Consider the following 20,352-nt stretch of genomic DNA (forward strand, 5'->3'; position numbering starts at 1 on the left):
ATAGTGGAAGATAAATGAACCAATATGTATGGATGTTATTTCCAGTGTTGTTTGTGTATCTGTGTAATCTGAGGGAAATATGTCTCTCTAATATGGTCATGCATTTGGGCAGGAGGTTAGGAAGTGCAGCTCAGTTTCCACCTCATTTTGTGGGCGAGTGTGCACATAGCCTGTCTTCTCTTGAGAGCCAGGTCTGCCTACGGCGGCCTTTCTCAATAGCAAGGCTATGCTCGCTGAGTCTGTACATAGTCAAAGCTTTCCTTAAGTTTGGGTCAGTCACAGTGGTCAGGTATTCTGCCACTGTGTACTCTCTGTGTAGGGCCAAATAGCATTCTAGTTTTCTCTGTTTATTTGTTTGTTAATTCTGCTCAGTGTGTCAAATAGTCTCTCCTCTCTTTCATTCTCCCCCCTCTCTCCTTCTCTCTCCCTCCCTCCCCCTCCCTCCCTTCTCCCCCTCTCCCTCTCCCTCTCCCCCTCTCTCTCCCTTCTCTCCTCCCTCTCTCTCTCCCTCTCTCTCTCTCCCTCTCCCTCTCCTCTCCTCCTCCCTCTCTCTCATTCTCCCTCCCTCTCTCCCCTGTCCTTCTCCCCCTCCCTCCCCCTCTCTCTCTTTCTCATTCTTCCCTCTCTCTCTCCTTCTCTAGAGAGAGAGGGGGAGGGAGAGGTCAGTGTCTGGGGAACCCCAGCTGGGCCTAAACCACTGGAATTACAGGGGAGGGGGAGGAAGGAGGAGGTAGGGGAGAGAGGAGGGGGGAGGAAGGAGGTAGAGGGAGAGACAGAGAGCGAAACAGACAAAATCCCAGGAGACTCCCATCTATTGGACAGAGTGGAGGAGACTCCCATCTATTGGACAGAGTGGAGGAGACTCCCATCTATTGGACAGAGTGGAGGAGACTCCCATCTATTGGACAGAGTGGAGGAGACTCCATCTATTGGACAAAGTGGAGGAGACTCCCATCTATTGGACAGAGTGGAGGAGACTCCCATCTATTGACAGAGTGGAGGAGAGACTCCCATCTATTGGACAGAGTGGAGGAGACTCCCATCTATTGGACAGAGTGGAGGAGACTCTCATCTATTGGACAGAGTGGAGGAGACTCCCATCTATTGGACAGAGTGGAGGAGACTCCCATCTATTGGACAGAGTGGAGGAGACTCCCATCTATTGGACAGAGTGGAGGAGACTCCGTCTATTGGACAGAGTGGAGGAGACTCCCATCTATTGGACAGAGTGGAGGAGACTCCCATCTATTGGACAGAGTGGAGGAGACTCCCATCTATTGGACAGAGTGGAGGAGACTCCGTCTATTGGACAGAGTGGAGGAGACTCCGTCTATTGGACAGAGTGGAGGAGACTCCCATCTATTGGACAGAGTGGAGGAGACTCCCATCTATTGGACAGAGTGGAGGAGACTCCCATCTATTGGACAGAGTGGAGGAGACTCCCATCTATTGGACAGAGTGGAGGAGACTCCCATCTATTGGACAGAGTGGAGGAGACTCCCGTCTATTGGACAGAGTGGAGGAGACTCCCGTCTATTGGACAGAGTGGAGGAGACTCCGTCTATTGGACAGAGTGGAGGAGACTCACGTCTATTGGACAGAGTGGAGGAGACTCACGTCTATTGGACAGAGTGGAGGAGACTCCCATCTATTGGACAGAGTGGAGGAGACTCCCATCTATTGGACAGAGTGGAGGAGACTCCCATCTATTGGACAGAGTGGAGGAGACTCCGTCTATTGGACAGAGTGGAGGAGACTCCGTCTACAGAGTGATGAGACTCCGTCTATCGGACAGAGTGGAGGAGACTCCGTCTATTGGACAGAGTGGAGGAGACTCCCATCTATCGGACAGAGTGGAGGAGACTCCGTCTATTGGACAGAGTGGAGGAGACTCCCATCTATTGGACAGAGTGGAGGAGACTCCGTCTATTGGACAGAGTGGAGGAGACTCCCGTCTATTGGACAGAGTGGAGGAGACTCCCGTCTATTGGACAGAGTGGAGGAGACTCCGTCTATTGGACAGAGTGGAGGAGACTCCGTCTATTGGACAGAGTGGAGGAGACTCCCATCTATTGACAGAGTGGAGGAGACTCCGTCTATTGGACAGAGTGGAGGAGACTCCCATCTATTGGACAGAGTGGAGGAGACTCCCATCTATTGGACAGAGTGGAGGAGACTCCCATCTATTGGACAGAGTGGAGGAGACTCCCATCTATTGGACAGAGTGGAGGAGACTCCCATCTATTGGACAGAGTGGAGGAGACTCCCATCTATTGGACAGAGTGGAGGAGACTCCCATCTATTGGACAGAGTGGAGGAGACTCCCATCTATTGGACAGAGTGGAGGAGACTCCCATCTATTGGACAGAGTGGAGGAGACTCCGTCTATTGGACAGAGTGGAGGAGACTCCCATCTATTGACAGAGTGGAGGAGACTCCCATCTATTGGACAGAGTGGAGGAGACTCCGTCTATTGGACAGAGTGGAGGAGACTCCCATCTATTGGACAGAGTGGAGGAGACTCCATCTATTGGACAGAGTGGAGGAGACTCCCATCTATTGGACAGAGTGGAGGAGACTCCCATCTATTGGACAGAGTGGAGGAGACTCCCATCTATTGGACAGAGTGGAGGAGACTCCCATCTATTGGACAGAGTGGAGGAGACTCCCAACTATTGGACAGAGTGGAGGAGACTCCGTCTATTGGACAGAGTGGAGGAGACTCCCATCTATTGGACAGAGTGGAGGAGACTCCGTCTATTGGACAGAGTGGAGGAGACTCCCATCTATTGGACAGAGTGGAGGAGACTCCCATCTATTGGACAGAGTGGAGGAGACTCCCATCTATTGGACAGAGTGGAGGAGACTCCCATCTATTGGACAGAGTGGAGGAGACTCCCATCTATTGGACAGAGTGGAGGAGACTCCCATCTATTGGACAGAGTGGAGGAGACTCCCATCTATTGGACAGAGTGGAGGAGACTCCCATCTATTGGACAGAGTGGAGGAGACTCCGTCTATTGGACAGAGTGGAGGAGACTCCCATCTATTGGACAGAGTGGAGGAGACTCCCATCTATTGGACAGAGTGGAGGAGACTCCCGTCTATTGGACAGAGTGGAGGAGACTCCCGTCTATTGGACAGAGTGGAGGAGACTCCGTCTATTGGACAGAGTGGAGGAGACTCCCATCTATTGGACAGAGTGGAGGAGACTCCCATCTATTGGACAGAGTGGAGGAGACTCCGTCTATTGGACAGAGTGGAGGAGACTCCCATCTATTGGACAGAGTGGAGGAGACTCCGTCTATTGGACAGAGTGGAGGAGACTCCCATATTTTGGACAGAGTGGAGGAGACTCCCATCTATTGGACAGAGTGGAGGAGACTCCCGTCTATTGGACAGAGTGGAGGAGACTCCCGTCTATTGGACAGAGTGGAGGAGACTCCGTCTATTGGACAGAGTGGAGGAGACTCCCATCTATTGGACAGAGTGGAGGAGACTCCCGTCTATTGGACAGAGTGGAGGAGACTCCCGTCTATTGGACAGAGTGGAGGAGACTCTCGTCTATTGGACAGAGTGGAGGAGACTCCGTCTATTGGACAGAGTGGAGGAGACTCCCATCTATTGGACAGAGTGGAGGAGACTCCGTCTATTGGACAGAGTGGAGGAGACTCCCATCTATTGGACAGAGTGGAGGAGACTCCCATCTATTGGACAGAGTGGAGGAGACTCCCATCTATTGGACAGAGTGGAGGAGACTCCCATCTATTGGACAGAGTGGAGGAGACTCCGTCTATCGGACAGGGTGGAGGAGACTCCCATCTATTGGACAGGGTGGAGGAGACTCCCATCTATCGGACAGAGTGGAGGAGACTCCCGTCTATTGGACAGAGTGGAGGAGACTCCGTCTATTGGACAGAGTGGAGGAGACTCCGTCTATTGGACAGAGTGGAGGAGACTCCATCTATTGGACAGAGTGGAGGAGACTCCCGTCTATTGGACAGAGTGGAGGAGACTCCGTCTATTGGACAGAGTGGAGGAGACTCCGTCTATTGGACAGAGTGGAGGAGACTCCGTCTATTGGACAGAGTGGAGGAGACTCCCATCTATTGGACAGAGTGGAGGAGACTCCCATCTATTGGACAGAGTGGAGGAGACTCCCATCTATTGGACAGAGTGGAGGAGACTCCGTCTATTGGACAGAGTGGAGGAGACTCCCATCTATTGGACAGAGTGGAGGAGACTCCCATCTATTGGACAGAGTCGAGGAGACTCCCATCTATTGGACAGAGTGGAGGAGACTCCATCTATTGGACAGAGTGGAGGAGACTCCCATCTATTGACAGAGTGGAGGAGACTCCGTCCATCTATTGGACAGAGTGGAGGAGACTCCCATCTATTGGACAGAGTGGAGGAGACTTCCATCTATTGGACAGAGTGGAGGAGACTCACGTCTATTGGACAGAGTGGAGGAGACTCCCATCTATTGGACAGAGTGGAGGAGACTCCCATCTATTGGACAGAGTGGAGGAGACTCCCGTCTATTGGACAGAGTGGAGGAGACTCCATCTAGGACAGAGTGGAGGAGAAGGTCTATTGACAGAGTGGAGGAGACTCCCATCTATCGGACAGAGTGGAGGAGACTCCGTCTATCGGACAGAGTCTCCGTTGGACAGAGTGGAGGAGACTCTCGTCTATTGGACAGAGGAGGAGACTCCCATCTATTGGACAGAGTGGAGGAGAATCCCATCTATTGGACAGAGTGGAGGAGAATCCCATCTATTGGACATAGTGAGTGAGACTCCCATCTATTGGACAGAGGAGGAGACTCCCATCTCTTGGACAGAGGAGGAGACTCCCATCTATCGGACAGAGGGAGGAGACTCCGTCTATCGGACAGAGTGGAGGAGACTCCGTCTATCGGACAGAGTGGAGGAGACTCCGTCTTATCGGACAGAGTGGAGGAGACTCCCATCTATCGGACAGAGTGGAGGAGACTCTGTCTATTGGACAGAGTGGAGGAGACTCCGTCTATTGGACAGAGTGGAGGAGGCTCTCTGGAGAGACTCTCTCAGAGTGGAGGAGACTCCATCTATTGGACTGCAGGAGACTCCCATCTATTGGACTCTGTCTTGGACCAGAGTGGAGACTCCCGTCTAGGACTGGACAGAGTCTGGAGGTGGAGACTCCGTCTATTGACAGAGGGAGGAGACTCCCATCTATTGGACAGAGTGGAGGAGACTCTCTCTGTTGGACAGAGTGGAGGAGACTCCCATCTATTGGACAGAGTGGAGGAGACTCCCATCTATTGGACAGAGTGGAGGAGACTCCGTCTATTGGACAGAGTGGAGGAGACTCCCATCTATTGACAGAGTGGGAGGAGACTCCGTCTCTCTGGACAGCTGGAGGAGACTCCCATCTATTGGACAGAGTGGAGGAGACTCCCATCTCTCTGGACAAGTGGAGGAGACTTTGGAGGTGACTCCCATCTATCTGTCTCTCTAGAGTGAGAGACTCCCATCTATTGGACAGAGTGGAGGAGATCTCTATCTAGAGTCTGGACTCTCTCTCCTTCTCTCCCATCTATTGGACAGAGTGGAGGAGAATCCCATCTATTGGACAGAGTGGAGGAGACTCCCATCTATTGGACAGAGGAGGAGACTCCCATCTATTGACAGAGTGGAGGAGACTCCCCTTCTATTGACAGAGTGGAGGAGACTCCCATCTATTGGACAGAGTGGAGGAGACTCCCATCTATTGGATCTCTCTCTCTCAGAGTGGAGGAGACTCCCATCTATTGACCTCTCATCTATTGGACTGGAGGAGACTTCTCTCTATTGGACAGAGTGGAGGAGACTCCCTCCCTCTAGCAAGTCTCTCTCATTGGACAGAGTGGAGGAGACTCCCATCTATTGGACTCTCTCTCTCCCTGGATCTCCCTCTCAGTCTCTCTCTTTCTCTCTCTCTTCTCTCTCCCTCTCCCTCCCCCTCTCTCTCTTCTCTCTCTCCCTCCTCCCTCTCTCTCTAGCTCTCTCTCTCCTTCTCCTTCTCCCCTCCCTCCCTCTCTGGCTCTCTCTCTCCTCTGTCTCTCTCTCTCTAGCAACTCTCTCTCTGTCTCTCTCTCTCCTCTCTCTCTCCCTTCTCTCTCTCTGTCTCTCTCTTTAGCTCTCTCCCCTCTCTGTCTCTCTCTCTCTCTCTCCTTCTCTCTCTCTCCCTCTGTCTCTCTCTCTGTCTCTCTCTCTGTCTCTCTCTCTTGCTCTCTCTGTCTCTCTCTCTAGCTCTCCTCCCTGTCTCTCTCTCTCTGGCTCTCTCTCTAGCTCTCTCCCTCTCTCTCTCTCCCTCTCTCTCTCTCTCTCTCCTTCTCTCTCTCTCCCCCTCCCTCCCTCCTCACTCTCCTTCTCTCTCTCTCTCCCCTCTCCCTCCTCTCCCTCTCTCCTTCTCTCTCTCCCTCTCTCTCTCTCCCCCCTCCCTCTCTCTCTCTGAGAATAGAAGGCCAGAGAATGTAAACCTTTTTATTATGTTTTCACAAGAACCTGTTTTCTGGTTAGTTAGTTAGTCTGACTCACGTGTGTCTGTTCAGGGAAGGCTGGAGTTTGTACATCTCTGTGTGTCTCTGTGTGTGTCTGTGTGTGTCTGTGTGTCTCTGTGTGTTCTGAATCAGTGTCTCTATGTGTGTCTGTGTGTGTCTGTGTGTGAGGTCTGAATCAGGTCTGAATCAGTTCTGAATCAGGTCTGAATCAGTTCTGAATCAGGCCTGAATCAGGTCTGAATCAGGTCTTGTGATTTGGCTAATTCACACACATTTCTGAATCAGCAGTCTTGGCCAGAAACAGAGGTTTTGATGCAGAAAGTGGGGCAGAGAGAGAGGAGAAGAGTGGAGGAGAGAAGAAGACAAGAAGAGGAGGGAGAGGGAAGATAAGAGGGAGGGAAGGAGGAGAGGGAGAGGAAGGAGAGGATGAGAGGAGAGATTAGAGGAGGATGAGAGGAGGAAGGAGGGAGATGGGAGAGGAGAGAGGAAAGAGGAGGAGAGGAGAGAAGAGGGAGGAGAGAAGATAGAGAAGAAGAGGAGAAGAGGTGAGGAGATTGATGGGTAAATCTTTGTCCTGACCCCGTGGAAAACTGGGTTCCTGATGGGGGTGTGTCTCCATGAGGGAGGGAGGGAGGGAGGGAGAGGGGAGGGAGGGAGGGAGGGAGAAGGGAGAGAAGGGGGGAGGGAGGGGAGATGGGGGAGGGAGAAGAGGGAGAGGGAGGGAAGATGAGGGAGAAGGGAGTGGAGGAGGGAGAGGGATAGAGGAAGAGAGGAGAGGGAGGAATAGGAGAGAGGAGAGGGGAGGGAGGGAGGGGAGAGGTGAAGGGAGGGGAGAGAAGAGGAGAGATGGGAGAGGGAGGAGGGAGGGAGGAGGGAGGTGCTGGAGAGGAGGAGGAAGGGGAGGGAGGGAGAGAGGGAGAGGAGAGAGGAGGGAGGGAGGGAGGGAGAGGTAATATTGATTGATGGGTAAATCTTTGTCCATGAGAACATATTTCATACAGACCGTGGAAAATTAAACTATAAATCATAATTAATTTCAAAAAACGGTTCAAACAGAAATTAATATTTCCAGCATCATGGGCAAACATCGAAAAAACGTGTCTCCATGGGGAGGGGGAGGGGAGAGGGGAGAGGGAGGGAGAGGGAGGGAGGGAGGAGGAGGGAGGGAGGGAGGGAGAGGGGGGAGGGAGAGAGAGGGAGGGAAAGGAGGGAGGGAGGGAGGAGGGGAGGGAGGGAGGAGAGAGGGGAGGGGGAGGGAGGAGAGGGGAGAGAGGGAGGGATGGAGGGAGGAGGAGGAGGAGGGAGAGAGAGAGAGAGAGAGAGAGAGGGAGGGAGGGAGAGGGAGAGAGAGAGAGGAAGGAGGGAGGGAGAGAGAGAGAGGAAGGAGGGAGGGGAGGGAGGGAGGGAGAGGGAGGAGAGGGAGGGAGAGAGAGAGAGGAAGGAGGGAGAGAGGGAGGGAGGGAGGGAGAGGAAGGAGGGAGAGAGGGAGGGAGTGGGAGGGGAGGAGGGGAGAGGAAGGAGGGAGGTGGGGGGAGAGGAGGGAGTGAGTGGGGAAGTATTTTGGGTGTGTTTGAGAGAATGTGTGTGAGAAGGAAAGTATGTTAGAGTTGTTCGGGAACCTTGATTCTGTGAGTGATTGAGTGAGTGATTGAGCCAGGGTTAGACATAGAAAACTGCCTAGGAGAGAGTCTATATTACAGTCTGCTACAGTGTGTGTGTGTCTGTGTGTGCTGGGGTCTGTGTATGTGTGCTGGAGTCAGTGTGTGTGTGTGTGTGTGTGTGTGTGCTGCAGTGTGTGTGTGTGCTACAGTGAGTGAGAGATCGTGACTACCTAAATGGCTTTAGTCAGCTCAGTATGAGTGTGAGCCTGTGTGTGGACCGTGTTAGCGTGTAGTGTGTGTGAGCATGTGTGGGGACCGTGTTAGCGTGTAGTGTGTGTGTGGGGACCGTGTTAGTGTGTGTTAGGTATGTAACCAGAGCTCTAGGCGTGTATATGGAGAACATGAGGAAAATGAGCCTGAGGAAAAGACTGTCCTTCAAGAGGGTCTGGCACTTCAACACAGTGAGTCTGACATAACTATACTATAGAGAGTAGCTAATGCTAACTATACTATAGAGATTACTAACGCTAACTATACTATAGAGAGTAGCTAACGCTAACTATACTATAGAGAGAGTAGCTAACGCTAACTATACTATAGAGATTACCTAACGCTAACTATACTATAGAGTGTAGCTAACGCTAACTATACTATAGAGAGTAGCTAACGCTAACTATACTATAGAGAGTAACTAACACTAACTATACTATAGAGAGTAACTAACGCTAACTATACTATAGAGAGTAGCTAACGCTAACTATAATATAGAGATAGTAGCTAACGCTAACTATACTATAGAGAGTAGCTAACGTTAACTATACTATAGAGAGTAGCTAACACTAACTATACTATAGAGGGTAGCTAACACTAACTATACTATAGAGAGTAGCTAACGCTAAATATACTATAGAGAGAGTAGCTAACGCTAACTATACTATAGAGAGTAGCTAACACTAACTATACTATACTATAGAGAGTAGCTAACGCTAACTATACTATAGAGAGTAGCTAACGCTAACTATACTATAGAGAGTAGCTAACGCTAACTATACTATAGAGAGTAGCTAACACTAACTACACTATAGAGAGTAGCTAACGCTAACTATACTATAGAGAGTAGCTAATGCTAACTATACTATAGAGAGTAGCTCACTCTAACTATACTATAGAGAGTAGCTAACGCTAACTATACTATAGAGAGTAGCTAACGCTAACATACTATAGAGAGTAGCTAACGCTAACTATACTATATACAGAGAGATACTAGAGAGAGAGAGGAGCTAGCGCTAACTATACTACAGAGAGAGGTGCTACCGCTAACTATACTACAGAGACAGAGAGAGAGAGAGAGGAGCTAACTATACTACAGAGAGAGGTGCTACCGCTAACTAAACTACAGAGAAGAGCTAACTATACTACAGAGAGAGGTGCTACCGCTAACTATACTACAGAGAGAGAGCGAGAGAGAGAGAGAGAGAGGTGCTACCGCTAACTATACTACAGAGACAGAGAGAGAAAGAGAGAGAGAGAGGAGCTAACTATACTACAGAGAGAGGTGCTACCGCTAACTAAACTACAGAGATAGAAGCTAACTATACTACAGAGAGAGGTGCTACCACTAACTATACTACAGAGAGGGGTGCTACCATTAACTGTACTACAGAGAGAGAGAGGAGCTAGCGCTAATTATACTACAGAGAGAGGTGCTACCGCTAACTATACTACAGAGAGAGAGAGAGAGAGAGAGAGGAGCTAACTATACTACAGAGAGGTGCTACCGCTAACTATACTACAGACAGAGAGAGAGAGAGAGAGAGAGAGAGAGAGAGCTAGCGCTAACTAACTACAGAGAGAGGTGCTACCGCTAACTGTACTACAGAGACAGAGAGAGAGAGAGAGGAGCGCTAACTATACTACAGAGACAGAGAGAGAGAGAGAGAGAGAGAGAGAGAGAGCGCTAACTATACTACAGAGAGAGTGCTACCGCTAACTATACTACAGAGAGAGAGAGAGAGAGAGAGCTAGCGCTAACTATACTACAGAGAGAGAGTGCTACCGCTAACTATACTACAGAGAGAGAGTGCTAGCGCTAACTATACTACAGAGACAGAGAGAGAGGAGCTATTCTCATATTTTTCTCCGACTGTCAGATGGTTCGTTAACCAATGGGTTGCTCTAGTACAGAAGAGAAGATTGTGTGTTTTTGTCCGTGTGTGTTGTTAACCAATGGGTTGCTCTCAGTAAGTGTGTGTGTGTGTGTGTGTGTGTGTGTGTGTGTGACATCAGAAGCAGACAGCTAAAGTGAAGTGGTTTGTTATCTCAGTTCTTATGAAACTGAGATATAACCAGTCACTGGCGGCGTGGTGTGTGTGTGTGTGTCTTCAGATCGTATCAGTGTGTCTCTTTCCTCATCTGTCCGGCTGTGTTATTTTTGGGTGGTGTGACTCAAACAGGGAAGTTGTCTGTGTGTACGGTAATGAGCTTACTGGGTAAATGCTCACCACTACACCTTAAAGAGAACCATTAGAACATTCTAATTGATGACATCACAAAGGGCCGGCTGATTTAAACATCCTACTGGACATTGTAGTTGATGACATCACAAAGGGCCGGCTGATTTAAACATCCTCCTGAACATTCTAATTGATGACATCACAAAGGGCGTCTGATTTAAACATCCTACTGGACATTGTAGTTGATGACATCACAAAGGCCGTCTGATTTTAAACATCCTACTGAACATTGTAGTTGATGACATCACAAAGGGCGACTGATTTAAACATCCTACTGAACATTGTAGTTGATGACATCACAAAAGGCGGCTGATTTAAACATCCTACTGGACGTTCTAATTGATGACATCACAAAGGGCCCGCTGATTTAAACATCCTACTGGACATTGTAGTTGATGACATCACAAAGGGCGACTGATTTAAACATCCTACTGGACATTGTAATAAAGTCCCTCCTAAACTCAACTAGACAACTCTGTGCCCATTTGGAGCCCTGTGGTTCGGTTTGTGGGAGAGGATTGTGCCGAGACATAAGACTGCTGAACAGTTAATCAAGTGGCTACCCTGACTATTTGCATTGTACGTTGTTGTGGTTGATCACTGTGTTGAAGATATAGTATCTACTGGAAGACTTAGAGCTGAAAGTCCACTGGAAGGTTAGCTAAGACGTAGAGCTGAAAGTCCCCTGGAAGGTTAGCTAAGACGTAGAGCTGAAAGTCCCCTGGAAGGTCAGTTAAGACGTAGAGCTGGAAGTCCCCTGGAAGGTTAGCTAAGACGTAGAGCTGAAAGTCCCGTGGAAGGTTAGCGAAGACGTAGAGCTGAAAGTCCCCTGGAAGGTCAGCTAAGACAAAGCTGAAAGTCTGGAAGGTTAGCTAAGACGAAGCTGAAAGTCTGGAAGGTTAGCTAAGACAAAGCTGAAAGTCTAGGCTGTGGAAGTCTGGAAGGTTAGCTAAGACAAAGCTGAAAGTCTAGGCTGTGGAAGTCTGGAAGGTTAGATAAGATATGTGTGAAGGTGTGTGTGTGTGTGTGTGTGTGTACGTACTTACAGTAGGTGTGTGTGTGTATACTTACAGTAGGTGTGTGTTTATGTGTGTGTGTGTATGTGTGTGTAGGTGTTTTTAGGTATATGTGTGTGTGTAGGTGTAGGTGTTTTTAGGTATGTGTGTGTGTGTGTGTAGGTGTTTTTAGGTATATGTGTGTGTGTGTGTGTGTGTGTGTGTGTGTGTGGTGTAAAGTCCCTGTGGTGTATTCATGTGTTGTGTGTGTGTGTGTAGTGTGTGTGTGTGTGTGTGTGGTGTGTGTGTGCTGTAAGTGTGTGTGAGCTGTGTGTCCCTGGAAGGTTAGCTGTGTGTGTGGTGCTGAAAGTGTGGAAGGTTAGCTAAGACAAAGCTGAAAGTCTGGAAGTTAGATAGACAGACAGAGTTGCTGTGTGTGTGGTGTAAGTGTGTGTGTGGTGTATTAAGTGTGTGCTGTATTAAGTGTGGTGGTGTAGCTAAGTGCAAGCTGATTAAGTCTGGATTTAGGTTAGCTAAGATTAAGTGTTGTGTGTGTGGACAGTGTGAGTTGTATGTGTGTGTGGTGTATTAATGTGTGTGTGTATTTATGTGTGTGTGTGGTGTATTAATGTGTGTGTGTATTTATGTGTGTGTGTGTGGTGTGTTAATGTGTGTGTGTATTTAGTTGTGTGTTTATGTGTTTGTGTGGTGTATTAATGTGTATGTGTGTTTATGTGTGTGTGTGGTGTATTAATGTGTGTGTGTGTAAGACAATGTGTGAAAGTGTGTGTGTGTGTGTAATGTGTGTGTGGTGTATTAATGTGTGTGTGTGGTGTATTAATGTGTGGAAGGTGTAGCTAATGTGTGTGTGTGTGTGTGTGTGTATTTATGTGTGTGTGTGTGTGTGTTTGTGTGTGTGTGTATTTATGTGTGTGTGTGGTTATTAATGTGTGTGTGTATTAATGTGTGTGTGTGTGTTTGTGGTGTATTAATGTGTGTGTGTGGTGTATTAATGTGTGTGTGTGTTTATGTGTGTATTAATGTGTGTGTGTGGTGTATTAATGTGTGTGTGTGGTGTATTAATGTGTATGTGTGTGTGTTTATGTGTGTGTGTCTGGTGTATTAATGTGTGTGTGTTTATGTGTGTGTGTGTGTATTTGTGTGTGTATGTGTGTGTGTGTTAATGTGTGTGTGTGTGGTGTGTTTAGGTTTATGTGTGTGTGTATGTGTGTGTGTGTGTGTGTGTGTGTGTTTTTATGTGTGTGTGTGTGTTTGTGTATGTGTGTGGTGTATTAATGTGTGTGTGTGTGGTGTGTTAATGTGTGTGTGTGTGTGTGTGTGTGTGTGTGTGTGTGTGTGTGTGTGTGTGTATTTATGTGTGTGTGTGGTGTATTAATGTGTGTGTGTGGTTATTAATGTGTGTGTGTGTGGTGTATTAATGTGTGTGTGTGTGTATTAATGTGTGTGTGTGTGTTTATGTGTGTGTGTGTGTGTGTATTAATGTGTGTGTGTGGTGTGTGTGTGTGTGTGTATATTAATGTGTATGTGTTGTTGTGTGTTTATGTGTGTGTCTGTGTATTAATGTGTGTGTGTGTTTATGTGTGTGTGTGTGTATTTGTGTGTGTTTATGTGTGTGTGTGATGTGTTAATGTGTGTGTGTGTGTGTGTTTATGTGTGTGTTTATGTGTGTGTGTGGTGTATTAATGTGTGTGTGTTTTTATGTGTGTGTGTGGTGTATTAATATGTGTGTGGTGTATTAATGTGTGTGTGTGTGTGTGTGTGTGTGTGTGTGTGTGTGTGTGTGTGTGTGTGTGTGTGTGTGTGTGTTTATGTGTGTATTTATGTGTGTGTGTGGTGTATTAATGTGTGTGTGTGGTGTATTAATGTGTGTGTGTGTGGTGTATTAATATGTGTGTGTGTGTGTGGTGTATTAATGTGTGTGTGTGGTGTATTAATGTGTGTGTGTGTTTATGTGTGTATTAATGTGTGTGTGTGGTGTTAATGTGTGTGTGTGGTATATTAATGTGTATGTGTGTGTGTGTGTGTTTATGTGTGTGTGTCTGGTGTATTAATGTGTGTGTGTTTATGTGTGTGTGTGTGTATTTGTGTGTGTTTATGTGTGTGTGTGATGTGTTAATGTGTGTGTGTGTGTGTGTGTGTTTATGTGTGTGTGTGTGTTTAATGTGTGTGTGTGGTGTGTTAATTGTGTGTGTGGTGTTTAATGTGTGTGTGTGTGTATTAATATGTGTGTGGTGTATTAATGTGTGTGTGTGTGTGTGTGTGTGTGTATTAATGTGTGTGTGTGTGTGTGTGTGTGTGTGTGTGTGTGTTTATGTGTGTGTGTGGTGTATTAATGTGTGTGTGTTTTTATGTGTGTGTGTATGTGTGTGTGTGAAATGTGTGTGTGTGTGTTAATGTGTGTGTGTGTGTGTATTAATGTGTGTGTATTTATGTGTGTGTGTGTGTATTAATGTGTGTGTGTGTGTGTTAATGTGTGTGTTCTGTCTGTGTGTATTAATGTGTGTGTGTTTATTGTGATAACAGGGTTACTGAGACTTACTGGACAGGGTTACTATCATTACTGAGACGTTACTGAGACAGGGTTTATTACTGAGACAGGGTTACTATCATGTAAATGTTACTATCATGTGTGTACTGTGTGTGTGTGTGTATGATGTGTTTTATGTGTGTGTGTGATGTGTTAATGTTACTGTGACAGTGTGTGTGTGTGTGTATTACTGTGTGTGTTTATTACTGAGTGTGTGTGTGGTGTTAATATAATGAGTGTGTTACTATCATTATGAGTGTATTAATCATGTGTGTGGTGTTACTAATGTGTGTGTGTACTGTGTGGGTTTATGTGTGTGTGTAATGTGTGTGTGTGTGTGTGTTTACTGTGACAGGGTTATTAATGTGACAGGGTGTGTGTGTTTATGTGTGTGTGTATGTGTGACAGTGTTATGTGTTAATGTGTGTGTGTGAGACAGTGTTACTATGTGTGAGTGTGTGTGTGTGTGTGTGTGTTTATGTGTGTATTTATGTGTGTGTGTTACTATCATTACTGGTGTATTAATGTGTGTGTGTGGTGTGTTAATGTGTGTGTTCTGTCATAAGACACACACAACAGTCTCCTACTGAGACAGGGTTACTATCATTACTGAGACAGGGTTACTATCATTACTGAGACAGGGTTACTGATCAGGGTTACTGAGACAGGGTTACTAGACAGGGTTACTGAGACAGGGTTACTGAGACAGGGTTACTATCATTACTGAGACAGGAGACAGGGTTACTATCATTACTGAGACAGGGTTACTATCATTACTGAGACAGGGTTACTATCATTACTGAGACAGGGTTACTATCATTACTGAGACAGGGTTACTATCATTACTGAGACAGGGTTACTATCATTACTGAGACAGGGTTACTGAGACAGGGTTACTATCATTACTGAGACAGGGTTACTGAGACAGGGTTACTATCATTACTGAGACAGGGTTACTATCATTACTGAGACAGGGTTACTATCATTACTGAGACAGGGTTACTGAGACAGGGTTACTGAGACAGGGTTACTATCATTACTGAGACAGGGTTAATATCATTACTGAGACAGGGTTACTATCATTACTGAGACAGGGTTACTATCATTACTGAGACAGGGTTACTGAGACAGGGTTACATTACTGAGACAGGGTTAATATCATTACTGAGACAGGGTTACTATCATTACTGGACAGGGTTATCATTACTGAGACAGGGGTTACTACTCAGGGTTACTGAGACAGGGTTACATGAGACAGGGTTAATATCATTACTGAGACAGGGTTACTATCATTACTGAGACAGGGTTACTGAGACAGGGTTACTGAGACAGGGTTACTGAGACAGGGTTACTGAGACAGGGTTACTATCATTACTGAGACAGGGTTACATACTGAGACAGGGTTACTCATTACTGAGACAGGGTTGAGACTTATATCATTACTGAGACAGGGTTACTGAGACAGAGACAGAGACAGGGTTACTATCATTACTGAGACAGGGTTACTATCATTACTGAGACAGGGTTACTATCATTACTGAGACAGGGTTACATTCAATACTGAGACAGGGTTACTGAGACAGGGTTACTGAGACAGGGTTACTGAGACAGGGTTACTATCATTACTGAGACAGGGTTACTGAGACAGGGTTACTATCATTACTGAGACAGGGTTACTATCATTACTGAGACAGGGTTACTGAGACAGGGTTACTGAGACAGGGTTACTGAGACAGGGTTAATATCATTACTGAGACAGGGTTACTGAGACAGGGTTACTGAGACAGGGTTACTATCATTACTGAGACAGGGTTACTATCATTACTGAGACAGGGTTACTTACTGAGACAGGGTTACTGAGACAGGGTTACTGAGACAGGGTTACTAGACATTACTGAGACAGGGTTAATATCATTACTGAGACAGGGTTACTATCAGACAGGGTTACTATCATTACTGAGACAGGGTTACTGATTAGACAGGGTTACTGAGACAGGGTTACTATCATTACTGAGACAGGGTTACTATCATTACTGAGACAGGGTTACTGAGACAGGGTTACTGAGACAGGGTTACTGAGACAGGGTTAATATCATTACTGAGACAGGGTTACTGAGACAGGGTTAATATCATTACTGAGACAGGGTTACTGAGACAGGGTTACTATCATTACTGAGACAGGGTTACTTACTGAGACAGGGTTACTGAGACAGGGTTACTATCATTACTGAGACAGGGTCATTACTGAGACAGGGTTACTATCATTACTGAGACAGGGTTACTTACTGAGACAGGGTTACTATCATTACTGAGACAGGGTTACTATCATTACTGAGACAGGGTTACTATCATTACTGAGACAGGGTTACTATCATTACTGAGACAGGGTTAGACAGGGTTAATATCATTACTGAGACAGGGTTACTGAGACAGGGTTACTATCATTACTGAGACAGGGTTACTGAGACAGGGTTACTATCATTACTGAGACAGGGTTAATATCATTACTGAGACAGGGTTACTATCATTACTGAGACAGGGTTACTATCATTACTGAGACAGGGTTACTATCATTACTGAGACAGGGTTACTATCATTACTGAGACAGGGTTACTGAGAGACAGGGTTACTATCATTACTGAGACAGGGTTAATATCATTACTGAGACAGGGTTACTGAGACAGGGTTACTGAGACAGGGTTACTGAGACAGGGTTACTATCATTACTGAGACAGGGTTACTATCATTACTGAGACAGGGTTACTGAGACAGGGTTACTATCATTACTGAGACAGGGTTACTGAGACAGGGTTAATATCATTACTGAGACAGGGTTACTAGACAGGGTTACATTACTGAGACAGGGTTACTATCATTACTGAGACAGGGTTACTATCATTACTGAGACAGGGTTACTATTACTGAGACAGGGTTACTATCATTACTGAGACAGGGTTACTATCATTACTGAGACAGGGTTACTATCATTACTGAGACAGGGTTACTGAGACAGGGTTACTATACTGAGACAGGGTTACTGAGACAGGGTTACTGATCATTACTGAGACAGGGTTACTGAGACAGGGTTACATATTACTATCATTACTGAGACAGGGTTACTGAGACAGGGTTACTATCATTACTGAGACAGGGTTACTGAGACAGGGTTACTATCATTACTGAGACAGGGTTACTGAGACAGGGTTACTATCATTACTGAGACAGGGTTACTGAGACAGGGTTACTATCATTACTGAGACAGGGTTACTGAGACAGGGTTAATATCATTACTGAGACAGGGTTACTATCATTACTGAGACAGGGTTACTATCATTACTGAGACAGGGTTACTGAGACAGGGTTACTGAGACAGGGTTACTATCATTAATGAGACAGGGTTACTGAGACAGGGTTACTATCATTACTGAGACAGGGTTACTATCATTACTGAGACAGGGTTACTATCATTACTGAGACAGGGTTACTATCATTACTGAGACAGGGTTACTATCATTACTGAGACAGGGTTACTGAGACAGGGTTACTATCATTACTGAGACAGGGTTACTATCATTACTGAGACAGGGTTACTGAGACAGGGTTACATCATTACTGAGACAGGGTTACTATCATTACTGAGACAGGGTTACTATCATTACTGAGACAGGGTTACTGAGACAGGGTTACTATCATTACTGAGACAGGGTTACTGAGACAGGGTTACTATCATTACTGAGACAGGGTTACTATCATTACTGAGACAGGGTTACTATCATTACTGAGACAGGGTTACTCATTACATTACTATCATTACTGAGACAGGGTTACTATATTACTGAGACAGGGTTACTGAGACAGGGTTACTATCATTACTGAGACAGGGTTACTATCATTACTGAGACAGGGTTACTGAGACAGGGTTACTGAGACAGGGTTACTATCATTACTGAGACAGGGTTAATATCATTACTGAGACAGGGTTACTATCATTACTGAGACAGGGTTACTATCATTACTGAGACAGGGTTACTGAGACAGGGTTACTATCATTACTGAGACAGGGTTACTGAGACAGGGTTACTGAGACAGGGTTACTAGACATTACTGAGACAGGGTTACTATCATTACTGAGACAGGGTTACTGAGACAGGGTTACTATCATTACTGAGACAGGGTTACATTACTGAGACAGGGTTACTATCATTACTGAGACAGGGTTACTATCATTACTGAGACAGGGTTACTATCATTACAGGGTTACTGAGACAGGGTTACTATCATTACTGAGACAGGGTTACTATCATTACTGAGACAGGGTTACATTACTGAGACAGGGTTACTATCATTACTGAGACAGGGTTACTGAGACAGGGTTACATTACTGAGACAGGGTTACTATCATTACTGAGACAGGGTTACTATCATTACTGAGACAGGGTTACTGAGACAGGGTTACTATCATTACTGAGACAGGGTTATCATTACTGAGACAGGGTTACTTACTGAGACAGGGTTACTGAGACAGGGTTACTATCATTACTGAGACAGGGTTACTATCATTACTGAGACAGGGTTACTAGACAGGGTTACTGAGACAGGGTTACTGAGACAGGGTTACTGAGACAGGGTTACTATCATTACTGAGACAGGGTTACTGAGACAGGGTTACTATCATTACTGAGACAGGGTTACTATCAGGGTTACTGAGACAGGGTTACTATCATTACTGAGACAGGGTTACTATCATTACTGAGACAGGGTTACTATCATTACTGAGACAGGGTTACTGAGACAGGGTTACTATCATTACTGAGACAGGGAGACAGGGTTACTTACTGAGACAGGGTTACTATCATTACTGAGACAGGGTTACTATCATTACTGAGACAGGGTTACTGAGACAGGGTTACTATCATCAGACAGGGTTACTGAGACAGGGTTACTAGACAGGGTCATTACTGAGACAGGGTTACTATCATTACTGAGACAGGGTTACTATCATTACTGAGACAGGGTTACTTACTGAGACAGGGTTACTATCATTACTGAGACAGGGTTACTGAGACAGGGTTACTATCATTACTGAGACAGGGTTACTATCATTACTGAGACAGGGTTACTATCATTACTGAGACAGGGTTAAGACAGGGTTACTGAGACAGGGTTACTGAGACAGGGTTAATATCATTACTGAGACAGGGTTACTATCATTACTGAGACAGGGTTACTGAGACAGGGTTACTATCATTACTGAGACAGGGTTACTGAGACAGGGTTACTGAGACAGGGTTACTATCATTACTGAGACAGGGTTACTGAGACAGGGTTACTGAGACAGGGTTACTATCATTACTGAGACAGGGTTACTGAGACAGGGTTACTATCATTACTGAGACAGGGTTACTATCATTACTGAGACAGGGTTACTATCAGGGTTACTGAGACAGGGTTACTGAGACAGGGTTACTGAGACAGGGTTACTGAGACAGGGTTACTATCATTACTGAGACAGGGTTACTGAGACAGGGTTACTATCATTACTGAGACAGGGTTACTATCATTACTGAGACAGGGTTACTGAGACAGGGTTACTATCATTATCATTACTGAGACAGGGTTACTATCATTACTGAGACAGGGTTACTATCATTACTGAGACAGGGTTACTGAGACAGGGTTACTATCATTACTGAGACAGGGTTACATTACTGAGACAGGGTTACATACTCATTACTGAGACAGGGTTACTATCATTACTGAGACAGGGTTACTATCATTACTGAGACAGGGTTACTACTGAGACAGGTTACATTACTGAGACAGGGTTACTATCAGGGTTACTGAGACAGGGTTACTATCATTACTGAGACAGGGTTACTGAGACAGGGTCAGGGTTACTGAGACAGGGTTACTATCAGGGTTACTGAGACAGGGTTACTATCATTACTGAGACAGGGTTACTATCATTAATGAGACAGGGTTACTGAGACAGGGTTACTATCATTACTGAGACAGGGTTACTGAGACAGGGTTACTATCATTACTGAGACAGGGTTACTATCATTACTGAGACAGGGTTACTGAGACAGGGTTACTGAGACAGGGTTACTGAGACATTACTGAGACAGGGTTACTGAGACAGGGTTACTATCATTAGACAGGGTTA

At 46.1% G+C, this 20,352-nt stretch overlaps 1 protein-coding gene across 2 annotated transcripts in view; it reads left to right on the plus strand.

The window, feature by feature from the left end:
- The window catches only part of LOC135507195 (regulator of G-protein signaling 12-like), a 101,444-nt gene that overhangs the window by 6,060 nt on the left and 75,032 nt on the right, over window positions 1-20,352 (plus strand). Inside the window, exon 1 of one of the 2 annotated variants that reach the window (XM_064926787.1) lies at window positions 8,110-8,591. The exons of the other annotated variant lie outside the window; for it this stretch is intronic. Coding sequence (XP_064782859.1) covers window positions 8,523-8,591 — 69 coding nt within the window. The 5' untranslated portion in view covers window positions 8,110-8,522. Of the gene's footprint in view, window positions 1-8,109; window positions 8,592-20,352 lie in introns of those variants that run through there. 2 annotated transcript variants of the gene reach the window in all.

This window comes from Oncorhynchus masou, chromosome 20 (assembly GCF_036934945.1).
Source record: "Oncorhynchus masou masou isolate Uvic2021 chromosome 20, UVic_Omas_1.1, whole genome shotgun sequence".
Lineage (NCBI taxonomy): Eukaryota > Metazoa > Chordata > Actinopteri > Salmoniformes > Salmonidae > Oncorhynchus > Oncorhynchus masou.